Below are 12,331 nucleotides of genomic sequence, written 5' to 3'. Positions count from 1 at the left end.
GTAGTTAGTTACATTGCATTTAGGAATTGTAGCTGGGGGTGATTGACTGCGGTTGGTCAGTAAGTGATATCCGGTTCATCCACTGATCTGTGTGATAGTGAATGACCCGGATAGTCGGCTCGTGGACCGGGAACCCACGTGGTGGCAGTTACCGAAGTGTAGTGGGGGGTGTTAGCCGAGTGGTAATACCCCGGTCACGTGAGGTCTCTGTGTGTGCGCAGACTCCGTCACAGACCACTACGTCACAGCTGTGGGATCCGGAGCGGTCGGATCCATAGTTCGTGACAAATGGGTCCGCATCCGTGCTGCCAAAACTGCGGCTCGGATGTGGACCAAAACAACCGCCATGTGCATGAGGCCTAACGTGAAGTGTCTTTAGTTCCTTTTAAAAGGTAATGTTTTCGGTGCAATTGCGGCGTAACTTAATGCCCTCCCCATACGGAATGCTATTTACCACATGCCGGGGGTGGCGTGAGGACGCCAACAGCACACTATTACCACTAATATCCCTCCTATAGGTTATGACTAAGACTTAATGTCGAAACGCGTCCACCTGTTATGACTCGTGTTCCTGTACTTTTAATGTATACCGAATAAAGCTTTGATTTTAACAACAGATTTATTTTCTATTTGCTGACGTTCTATTACAACTTGCTAGAGGCCTTCAGAAGGCATGAAACTACGCAGCAACTTGTGACCACTCAGACATCACGGTCGCTTGTGACTGCAGCGTCTCAGATAACGGTCAGCTGTATAACAGAGCCGGCACCTGCTATGTAAGTGGGCCACTCCATACATACTTCACGTACAAATGAGTCTTTTCATAGGTATATACATTGATATCCAATTATTCTAGTCAAGATGGATGTTCATTGCCTTTAAGAGCCATGCTCGACTATAGTTACAATTTTGTAGGTCTTGAGTAGGCCGAAGTAAGGTCGCACAAAGGTTTCTACTCTTCAGTGTTATTCTTCTCATGAAAGTACCAGTCTGAGAAGCCTACTTAAAAATTTATGACGGGAGATAAGATAAGCTCTATGCAGCTGGTGATAATTACCTATACAATTAGGCATTTATTAATGAAGCAAAATATATATAATGTATGTATTCATTTAATGAGCCTTAGTTAGTCCTTAGCATAAGACAATCAGTAGGACATATATATATTACTTTATATTATATTGTTATATATTATGAAGACAACATGTATCCAGTATAATATATATATATTTCTCATTAGCAGAATATTCATCTCTAAGAGTGTCTGTAAAGATGTGTGTTTTGTAACAAATAAATCTCATCTTTGGTATGACAGGAGGTACTGATATCTCTGTGAGAAAACAATGCCCATTCATACCATTACGGTCCATAAAACAACAGTGTGAGAAACATTCAGAGAGACTCCTAGAGGTCTGTCTCGAATTGCTACAAGTGTCAGAATTAATCCCTATAGCTTTGAATTAAAGCTTCTAAAGGTGAAATGTATAGAATACGTTTTATTCAGACTTGCATAAGTTAACCCTTTATACTATGATGCAAATAGCTTACACAGCAGTGCCACCTAGGTATGAGTAGGTGACATTACAACAGTAGCAAAAGTGCATTCTGAGTAAGGTGATGATGTCATATTTCTTATGAATAGTCACGCCCATCCGACAATGATTGGAAAGTTCCAAACTAGGACGGTGTGTCTAAGTTTGTGATCATAAACCACACAAAGGGAGAGGGGGACAAGTTGAGTTCTCTAGAGGGGTCTATCAAGATGAAAGCCATGGTGAGATGCGCTATGATGGACCACCCAGCTTTCCTAGGAGCAGAAGTGAGATTCCTACTAGGACTTGGTAAGAGACACAAAGAATGATATTTCATTCTATTAAGACTAATTTGATAGTGTGGGTGAAATTATACCATCTAGATTGGCGAACTAATAAAGAAATTAATTAATTATCTTCATATTAAGATGTAGTCTTAGGATATTGTGAGGCTTCATTCTACCTGAAGAATAATCAAGACTCATAATCTAGCAAAGCATTAAATGATTGCTTTTATATATATATATATATATATATATATATATTGATAGAACATTCTTCGCCAAGCTAAGTGATGGATTCCCACAAGAAAGACTTGTTTCAAGTCCTTCCCATTTAAGATATGATCTAGCAAAGATCCTAGATCCCTGTTATTTATCTTAATAGCCTTACCAAAGTCATATGTGTGAAAATAGTCCAGGATGGGGCGGAAGAATTCAGTTATCTCTTCTAAGTCATATGCTTGAATGGATTTGCCCATTCTGGAAGTCATGTGATGTGTAGTTGGTTAGAGGGGGGCAGAATGTATTCAATATTGATGTCTAAGATTATACATGTCCATTTCTTGATATCATGAGATTTCGTCTGAACAGACGTGATGTATATAACTTATGTTCCTATTTGATATCCTAACCTAATAACAGCTTGGTTATAATGTGCCAAGTTATTTCTACTCACATGTATTGTTAAGCTTGTAATGCTTTATATCAACACTGAGTATATTCATTTGCATGTATCATTGTGTTTATTTACTTATATATGTTTATAACCTTGTAACCAATAAATCTGCATATTTTTATAATACCTGTGTATTATTGTATAATATAGAACTACATGTTTATCATTAACGTCATCTCACGTCAAAAGAACTTATTTATCTGAGGAAATAGTCGGACTCACATGTGAATTATATCAATTAGTTTTACAATTCACCAGGTCATGATTTTAAGAATTTATGACAAATTTAATAAATAAAAAAATTTCATGGTTAATTATTTTTTATGACCATAATTAATTCTTAATTGAATTATTACTTCCCAACAGTTTTTACCAAATGCATGGTTGGACAGGTCCTACAACATCAAGTCTGTAAACAATCTAGTGACAGATTCCCATTAGGTGGTTACCATGAGACTAAAAAGCGTTCCTGATTGATAAATTAGGCCGTGCACCCAACGGGGACAGAAAATTATGTAAGTGCTTTTTGTACAGCACTATGGCATATGTTGGAGCTACAAAAATACTGCATGATAACATAAATGGTACTAAATGTCCATACATCAACTCTTTCTCACCAGTCTTGTGATTCCAGCCAGTGGGCTAGGTACTGTCGCACATCCACAGGAAGAATTTCCTGGCTGTAGACAGTATGGACTTGCTCTTGGAATACATTCGGTAGCTTCAAAATGGCTTCCCACTGACTCATCTTGTGTCCAGAAGCTGAAGTCTCACTGAAGAAAGAAGAAGGAGAGCCATGTACATGAGAACTCTTTCCCAACACTACACTGAAGATCATTGACTTCTTCTAGTGCATGAGGCCATGCAGATACCATAAGACCATAGTCACTTTACCATGCAACCTTCTGCAACTTCTGTAACATCCCTGTGCTTCAATTTCTTACCCTCATCAAGATATCTAATTGCTATGTAAAGCATTACAGTACAATACTACATGGAGTGATCAAAAATCTCATCCACGTGCAGGACAATGACTCTGCACACAAATTGACCTGCGCTTTGGATTTTTTGTTAATCTCAGCTTTGGATTTTCACCGCAGGTTTCATCCTCTTCAATAAAAAAAAAAGTAAGAATAAAAATAAATATAAAAAAATAAAATAAAAGGTTACCACTGCGTTTTTTAATCTGATGGCGTCGCAGACCTCCGTGTGAGGTGGGCTCGATTCACATCAAACAGCAATTAATTCATCGATGGGGTCGCGCTGCCTCACATAGGCATAGAACTTCTGAGTGACGGTAGGGATATGGTATTTTTTTCTAGTGCAGTGCAGCCGAACACCTGCGTTCCAACAGAGGATAGTTCTTGCCACAAAACGACCCTTCTGTGGATATTAGAGGTTGGAGCACATAGTGAAGGTCCACCAATTTTCCATATAACAATAGGTTGTATTATACTCACAAAAGTATAAGATCAACAGGCATCTGAACAAACATAAATTCCCCCGTATTCACAAGACCGCCCGACCCAGGTTTCGCCAAAATAGCTTTATCAGGAGCAGATGTTACACCCACACTTGGGCGTTCTCTTTATATGGGTCAGGGATGACAGAAAGGCGTACTCCTCACACCCCCTTCAATACAAAATACCCATAACATAATGCCTTATAAAAGATTTAAAAACCTATAGAAAGCACTTCTTATTATAAAAACATTTAAGCTATAATAAAACTCTGCAATAAATAGTGGGACTTTACCTGTATTATACTCCTATTCTATCACAAATAATAAAACTTCGCCACCATATTATCTTTCATATATCACCATCCTCGTAATAAAGCAGCCTCTTTAAACAGCCCTCCCAAGCACCTAACATAAAGGGGGATACACATCGCCGCATTGTCAGTGATATATCCTTCATAAATAAAATTTCCCACTGCTTAAAGGGTTTCTACCACTTAGGTGTCACATATTTAGCTGTCAGACACTAGCGATCCGCTAGTGTCTGCTCTGGCCAACCATCCTAATATAATTGCTTTTGGGGCGCTGGTTTGGCTAAAAAAACTACTTTTATTAATATGCTAATGAGCCTCTAGGTGCTATGGGGGCGTCATTAGCACCTAGAGGCTCCGTCTACCTTCAGAAACTGCCGCCGCCCAGCGCGTCCCTCCAGCCCGCCCATCTCCTCCTGAATGCGATCCTCCTTGTGAGCGCCTGTATTCTGCGCATGCGCAGTGAATGTCTGACAGCTTCCCTGCTCAGACATCTCCACTGCGCCTGTTCCTCGGAGCACTATGGCGTCATCGCGCAGGCGCAGTGGAGATGTCTGAGCAAGGAAGCGGTCAGACATTCACTGCGCATGCGCAGAATACATACGATCGCATTCAGGAGGAGATGGGCGGGCTGGAGGGACGCGCTCGGCGGCGGCAGTTTCTGAAGGTAGACGGAGCCTCTAGGTGCTAATGACGCCCCCATAGCACCTAGAGGCTCATTAGCATATTAATAAAAGTAGTTTTTTTAGCCAAACCAGCGCCCCAAAAGCAATTATATTAGGATGGTTGGCCAGAGCAGACACTAGCGGATCGCTAGTGTCTGACAGCTAAATATGTGACACCTAAGTGGTAGAAACCCTTTAAGCAGTGGGAAATTTTATTTATGAAGGATATATCACTGACAATGCGGCGATGTGTATCCCCCTTTATGTTAGGTGCTTGGGAGGGCTGTTTAAAGAGGCTGCTTTATTACGAGGATGGTGATATATGAAAGATAATATGGTGGCGAAGTTTTATTATTTGTGATAGAATAGGAGTATAATACAGGTAAAGTCCCACTATTTATTGCAGAGTTTTATTATAGCTTAAATGTTTTAATAATAAGAAGTGCTTTCTATAGGATTTTAAATCTTTTATAAGGCATTATGTTATGGGTATTTTGTATTGAAGGGGGTGGGAGGAGTACGCCTTTCTGTCATCCCTGACCCATATAAAGAGAACGCCCAAGTGTGGGTGTAACATACGCCCCTGATGAAGCTATTCTGGAGAAACCTGGGTCGGGCGGTCTTGTGAATACGGGGGAATTTATGTTTGTTCAGATGCCTGTTGATCTTATACTTTTGTGAGTATAATAAAACCTATTGTTATATGGAAAATTGGTGGACCTTCACTATGTGCTCCAACCTCTAATATCCACAGAAGGGTCGTTTTGTGGCAAGAACTATCCTCTGTTGGAACGCAGGTGTTCGGCTGCACTAGAAAAAACTGCCATATCCCTACCGTCACTCAGAAGTTCTATGCCTATGTGAGGCAGCGCGGCCCCATATATGAATTCATTTTCTTCAATGTAGAAAGGCAAAATCCATTGCTGCATGTGCGGTGGACACATCCGTGGTGTCTGGGCCTACCATCATAGTATACGTCTCATGTATACTGTTCAGACAGGACTGAAGAGGCAAGAAGGGGAGAGGTAAAATCCAGGTGTCTAATCTGCGGTTTGTGTTAAAGGCCTGCACTGCTGAGAAACATGATTTCTTAAAGGGGTTGTCTGGGTTCAGGACAGAACCCAAACATATCCCCTTCTTCCCCCACGACAAAGAAATGCTCCGATGCTCATATCAGAGGGGCTACTTGGATGAAAATGGGGATATGTCCGGGTTCAGCTTAGAACCCGGATAATCCCTTTAATGTATTCAAATAAGCCTCTAGGAGCACCAGGGGCGTTGCTGTTTCACCTAGAGGCTTTGCTCTCTCTACAACTGCCACATCATAGTCAAAACATCATAACACCTGGGCCTGTCAATCAAAGAGCAGAGAGCGCAGAGCCTCTAGGTGTAATGGCAACGCCCCTCATTTGCACATATATAAACCATCATTTTTCACATATGAACATGGGACCAACATGGATGTCTTCAGCTGCCAAATGCCAGTTTCATAGGTACAAATCTGCTGACAGATGCCCTGGGAGGTCTAGGTTCTGTATGTAGGGGTCTGGTGTAGGCCTCCATTTCTTTCGGGGGGCTAATCTGGGGTGTAGTATTTATTTAGGGTGTCTGGTTAGGATCGCAGGGGGTCGTATGCACTCTTTGGTTAAGGGAAGACAGTTTGTGCCCTTTTCAGAATCTGGCAGGCATGGCGTATATATATATACAGTCCTGATCAAAAGTTTAAGACCACTTGAAAAACGGCAAGAAATCATATTTTACATTGTTAGATCTTAACAAGGTTCCAAGTAGAGCCTCAACATGCAACAAGAAGAAATGGGAGTGAGACAAAAAAAATGTGAGCATTCAGTTAATTGAAAATAACTATTAAAAGTTTAGGACCACTTGCCTTTAAAAGGCCAAATCTGTGCAAAGATGTGGATTCATTGTCATTTTCTGTCAGGTAGTCACACGTTGTGATGGCAAAGGCAAAAAAACTCTCCCTTTTTGAACGTGGTCGGGTTGTTGAACTGCATAAGCAGGATTTCTCACAGCGCCATCGCTGCTGAGGTGGGACGCAGTAAGACAGTCATCTGGAATTTCTTAAATGATCCTGAGGGTTATGGAACAAAAAAGTCAAGTGGAAGACCCCAAATAAATTTCATCAGCACTGAGCCGGAGGATCCAATTGGCTGTCCGTGAAGACACTGGACGATCCTCAACCCAAATTAAGGCCCTTACTGGTGCTGACTGCAGCCCCATAACCATCAGACGGCATCTGAGACTGAAGGGCTTCAAAAACAAAAAACGTCTTCAAAGACCTCGTCTCCTTGAACGCCACAGAACTGCTCGTTTGGACTTTGCAAGAGAGCACCAAACATGGGACATTTAAAGGTGGAAGAAAGTTTTATTCTCTGATGGTTTCCAACGTTACTGGCATGACAAGCAGATCCCACCTGAGATGTTTTCTACTTGCCACAGTGGAGGGGGCACCATAATGGTCTAGGTTGCTTTTTCCTTCAGTGGAACAATGGAGCTTCAGGCAGTGCAGGGGCGTCCAACGGCTGCTGGCTCTGTACAGATGTTGCAGAGAGCATTCCTCATGACTGAGGGCCCTCGTCTGTGTGGTAACAAATGGGTTTTTCAACAGGACAACGCTACAGTACACAATGCCCACAGGACAAGGGACTTCTTCCAAGAGAAAAACATCACTCTTTTGGCCCATCCTGCGTGTTCCCCTAATCTAAATTCAATTGAGAACCTTTGGGGATGGATGGCAAGGGAAGTTTACAAAAATGGACAACAGTTCCAGACAGTAGATGGCCTTCGTGCTGGCCGTCTTCACCACTTGGAGAAATGTTCCCACTCACCTCATGGAAACGCTCGCATCAAGCATGCCGAAACAAATTTTTGAAGTGATAAACAATAACGGCGGAGCTACTCATTACAGAATTCATGTTTGGAAATTGGATTTCCGTTGGGGGGGGGGAAGGTGTTTTTTTTTGGAGGTGTGTTCCTAAACTTTTGATCAGCTGAAAAACAGCCCGTTTCCGTTTATTCGTTGTTTTCATTAAATTTAATGCTTAAAAAATGTTTTGTCTCACTCCCATTTCTTCCTGTTGTATGTTAAGCTCTACTTGGAAACTTGTTAAGATCCAGCCATGCTAAATATGATTTTTTTTGCCATTTTTCTAGTGGTGTTAAATATTTGATCAGGTTTGTATCTGGAGAGTCTCCTGCCGTAAACCTCTGGTACCGGCGTATTCTGGATCCGGAAACTACTGTTTTCTATACCAGACATTCACCGCTAATGGGAAGCTAGCCCAGGAGATAGCAGCATTATTCTGCTTAGCTGTGGCAGCAGGAAGTGAGGCTATGTCAGCTGTCCCTTCTGACACATTTATTGTGCTGCAGTCTTATCAATGACTAGGCCACTGCTGTCCAGCTGCACAACTGCTGACAGTGCAAGCCCTAGGAATAAGGAGTCATAAGAAACTGTCATTGCATTCTGATGCCACTGTCGCGCAAAGCAAAAAAAAAAAAAAAAGGTGTCGCATCCAAACTGCGCGACAGATAAAGTGCGCAGCCCCCAAGCACCAGCGTCTATAGAACCCGTACTATAAAGCGCTCTCACGGCAGAACACGTGACACACGGGGCTGGGGGGGGGCAATAGCAGAAGAATAACATTACCGCACGCATCCAGCGAGCCTCTTCACTCCTGGGAAAGAGCAGCCGGTGTCATTCCCGGAGCGCAGACTCGGTCACCAGCTGCCATTGGTCGACCCGGACGTCAATCTCGGACAGCAGCCAGTCAGTGTACACCTGATGGGGACGTTGTATTGTCACAAGCCCTGCCCCTCTAGATGACCGTTGCTAATGATTGGTTACTTGAGAGAAGGCGGGCATAATACCTTGTTAGGGGCGGGGCATAGGCAAGTTTCTATCCGATTTCCCAGGTTTTACGTCAGAATCAGGGTGTGGCCTGTGTCTGCACGTGGTGCGCTGCTGGTGACGCTGGCTGTTCTGGGCTGAGAACCTGTTACCTGAGGCGGTTACGTTATTTCTTAGCAAACGTTCAAACGTTGCCGCCACCTGCATAATATTTCTATAAAACTGTATATTATTGAACTGGTTCAGTGGTGTGAAGGGGTCCAGAATGATACGTTGGAAGCACTCTACAGGCAGCCTTTCATCAGCCACAAGTGTAAAGGCACGCTTAACCACCTCAGCCCCGCTAGCTGAAACCCCCTTAATGACCAGGCCACTTTTTACACTTCGGCACTACACTACTTTCACCGTTTATCGCTCGGTCATGCAACTTACCACCCAAATGAATTTTACCTCCTTTTCTTCTCACTAATAGAGCTTTCATCTGGTGGCATTTCATTGCTGCTGCCATTTTAACTTTTTTTGTTATTAATCGAAATTTAACGATTTTTTTGCAAAAAAATGACATTTTTCACTTTCAGTTGTAAAATGTTGCAAAAAAAACTACATCCATATATAAATTTTTCGCTAAATTTATTGTTCTACATGTCTCTGATAAAAAAAATGTTTGGGTAAAAAAAAGAAAATGGTTTGGGTAAAAGTTATAGCGTTTACAAACTATGGTACAAAAGTGTGAATTTCCGCTTTTTGAAGCAGCTCTGACTTTCTGAGCACCTGTCATGTTTCCTGAGGTTCTACAATGGCCAGACAGTACAAACACCCCACAAATGACCCCATTTCGGAAAGTAGACACCCTAAGGTATTCGCTGATGGGCATAGTGAGTTCATAGAACTTTTTATTTTTTGTCACAAGTTAGCGGAAAATGATTTATTTTTTATTTTATTTTTTTCTTACAAAGTCTCATATTCCACTAACTTGTGACAAAAAAATAAAATTCTAGGAACTCGCCATGCCCCTATCGGAATACCCTGAGGTGTCTTCTTTCCAAAATGGGGTCACTTGTGGGGTAGTTATACTGCCCTGGCATTTTAGGGGCCCATATGCGTGAGAAGTAGTTTGCAATCAAAATCTGTAAAAAATGACCAGTGAAATCCGAAAGGTGCACTTTGGAATGTGTGCCCCTTTGCCCACCTAGGCTGCTAAAATGTCACACATCTGGTATCGCCGTACTCATGAGAATTTGGGGAATGTGTTTTGGGGTGTCATTTTACATATACCCATGCTGGGTGAGAGAAATATCTTGGTCAAATGCCAACTTTGTATAAAAAAATGGGAATGTTGTCTTTTGCCAAGATATTTCTCTCACCCAGCATGGGTATATGTAAAATGACACCCCAAAACACATTCCCCAACTTCTCCCGAGTATGGCGATACCAGATGTGTGACACTTTTTTGCAGCCTAGGTGGGCAAAGGGGTACACATTCCAAAGAGCACCTTTCGGATTTCACCGGTCATTTTTTACAGATTTTGATTGCAAACTACTTCTCACGCATATGGGCCCCTAAAATGCCAGGGCAGTATAACTACCCCACAAGTGACCCCATTTTGGAAAGAAGACACCCCAAGGTATTCCGTGAGGGGCATGGCGAGTTCCTAGAATTTTTTTTTTTTTGTCACAAGTTAGTGGAATATGAGACTTTGTAAGAAAAAAAAATAATCATAATTTTCCGCTAACTTGTGATAAAAAATTCTAGGAACTCGCCATGCCCCTCACGGAATACCTTGGGGTGTCTTCTTTCCAAAATGGGGTCACTTGTGGGGTAGTTATACTGCCCTGGCATTCTAGGGGCCCTAATGTGTGCAAAGTAGTTTGAAATCAAAATGTGTAAAAAATGACCTGTAAAATCCTAAAGGTGCTCTTTGGAATGTGTGCCCCTTTGCCCACCTAGGCGGCAAAAAAGTGTCACACGTGATATCGCCGTACTCAGGAGAAGTTGGGGAATGTGTTTTGGGGTGTCATTTTACATATACCCATGCTGGGTGAGAGAAATATCTTGGCAAAAGACAACTTTTCCCATTTTTTTATACAAAGTTGGCATTTGACCAAGATATTTATCTCACCCAGCATGGGTATATGTAAAATGACACCCCAAAACACATTCCCCAACTTCTCCTGAGTACGGCGATACAACATGTGTGACACTTTTTTGCAGCCTAGATGCGTAAAGCGGCCCAAATTCCTTTTAGGAGGGCATTTTTAGACATTTGGATCCCAGACTTCTTCTCACGCTTTAGGGCCCCTAAAATGCCAGGGCAGTATAAATACCCCACATGTGACCCCATTTTGGAAAGAAGACACCCCAAGGTATTCAATGAGGGGCATGGCGAGTTCATCGAATTTTTTTTTTTTGGCACAAGTTAGCGGAAATTGATTTTTTTTTGTATTTTCTCACAAAGTCTCCCTTTCCGCTAACTTGGGACAAAAATTTCAATCTTTCATGGACTCAATATGCACCTCACGGAATACCTTGGGGTGTCTTCTTTCCGAAATGGGGTCACATGTGGGGTATTTATACTGCCCTGGCATTTTAGGGGCCCTAAAGCAAGAGAAGAAGTCTGGAATATAAATGTCTAAAACATTTTACGCATTTGGATTCCGTGAGGGGTATGGTGAGTTCATGTGAGATTTTATTTTTTGACACAAGTTAGTGGAATATGAGACTTTGTAAGATATAAAAAATAAAAAATTTCCGCTAACTTGGGCAAAAAAATGTCTGAATGGAGCCTTACAGGGGGGTGATCAATGACAGGGGGGTGATCACCTATATAGCCTCCCTGATCACCCCCCTGTCATTGATCACCCCCCTGTAAGGCTCCATTCAGACGTCCGTATGATTTTTACGGATACATGGATCGGATCCGCAAAACACATACGGACGTCTGAATGGAGCCTTACAGGGGGGGTGATCAATGACAGGGGGTGATCAGGGAGTGTACATGATGTGATCACCCCCCTGTCATTGATCACCCCCCTGTAAGGCTCCATTCAGACGTCCGTATGTGTTTTGCGGATCCGATCCATGTATCCGTGGATCCGTAAAAATCATACGGACGTCAGAATGGAGCCTTACAGGGGGGTGATCAATGACAGGGGGGTGATCAATGACAGGGGGTGATCAGGGAGTGTATATGAGGTGATCACCCCCCTGTTATTGATCACCCCCCTGTAAGGCTCCATTCAGACGTCCGTATGTGTTTTGCGGATCCGATCCATGTATCCGCGGATCCGTAAAAATCATACGGACGTCTGAATGGAGCCTTACAGGGGGGTGATCAATGACAGGGGGGTGATCAGGGAATCTATATGGGTGATCACCTCCCTGTCATTGATCACCCCCCTGTAAGGCTCCATTCAGACGTCCGTACGTGTTTTGCGGATCCGATCCATGTATCCGTGGATCCGTAAAAATCATACGGACGTCTGAATGGAGCCTTACAGGGGGGTGATCAATGACAGGAGGGTGATCAGGGAGTCTA

At 42.6% G+C, this 12,331-nt stretch overlaps 1 protein-coding gene across 2 annotated transcripts in view; it reads right to left on the bottom strand.

Moving 5' to 3' along the window:
• The window catches only part of STAT2 (signal transducer and activator of transcription 2), an 88,650-nt gene extending 79,919 nt beyond the window's left edge, over positions 1–8,731 (bottom strand). Inside the window, exons 1-2 of one of the 2 annotated variants that reach the window (XM_044284813.1) lie at positions 8,595–8,731; positions 3,107–3,262 (exon numbers count right to left, since the gene is read on the bottom strand). In XM_044284813.1, coding sequence (XP_044140748.1) covers positions 3,107–3,237 — 131 coding nt within the window. In that variant the 5' untranslated portion in view covers positions 3,238–3,262; positions 8,595–8,731. Of the gene's footprint in view, positions 1–3,106; positions 3,263–3,659; positions 4,027–8,594 lie in introns of those variants that run through there. The other variant, XM_044284814.1, reaches the window with a different exon arrangement.
• Between the last annotated feature and the right edge of the window lie 3,600 nt (positions 8,732–12,331).

This window comes from Bufo gargarizans, chromosome 3, assembly GCF_014858855.1.
Source record: "Bufo gargarizans isolate SCDJY-AF-19 chromosome 3, ASM1485885v1, whole genome shotgun sequence".
NCBI lineage: Eukaryota > Metazoa > Chordata > Amphibia > Anura > Bufonidae > Bufo > Bufo gargarizans.
Note: the sequence above shows the minus strand (reverse complement) of the source record. Positions and strands in the feature narration are given on the sequence as shown.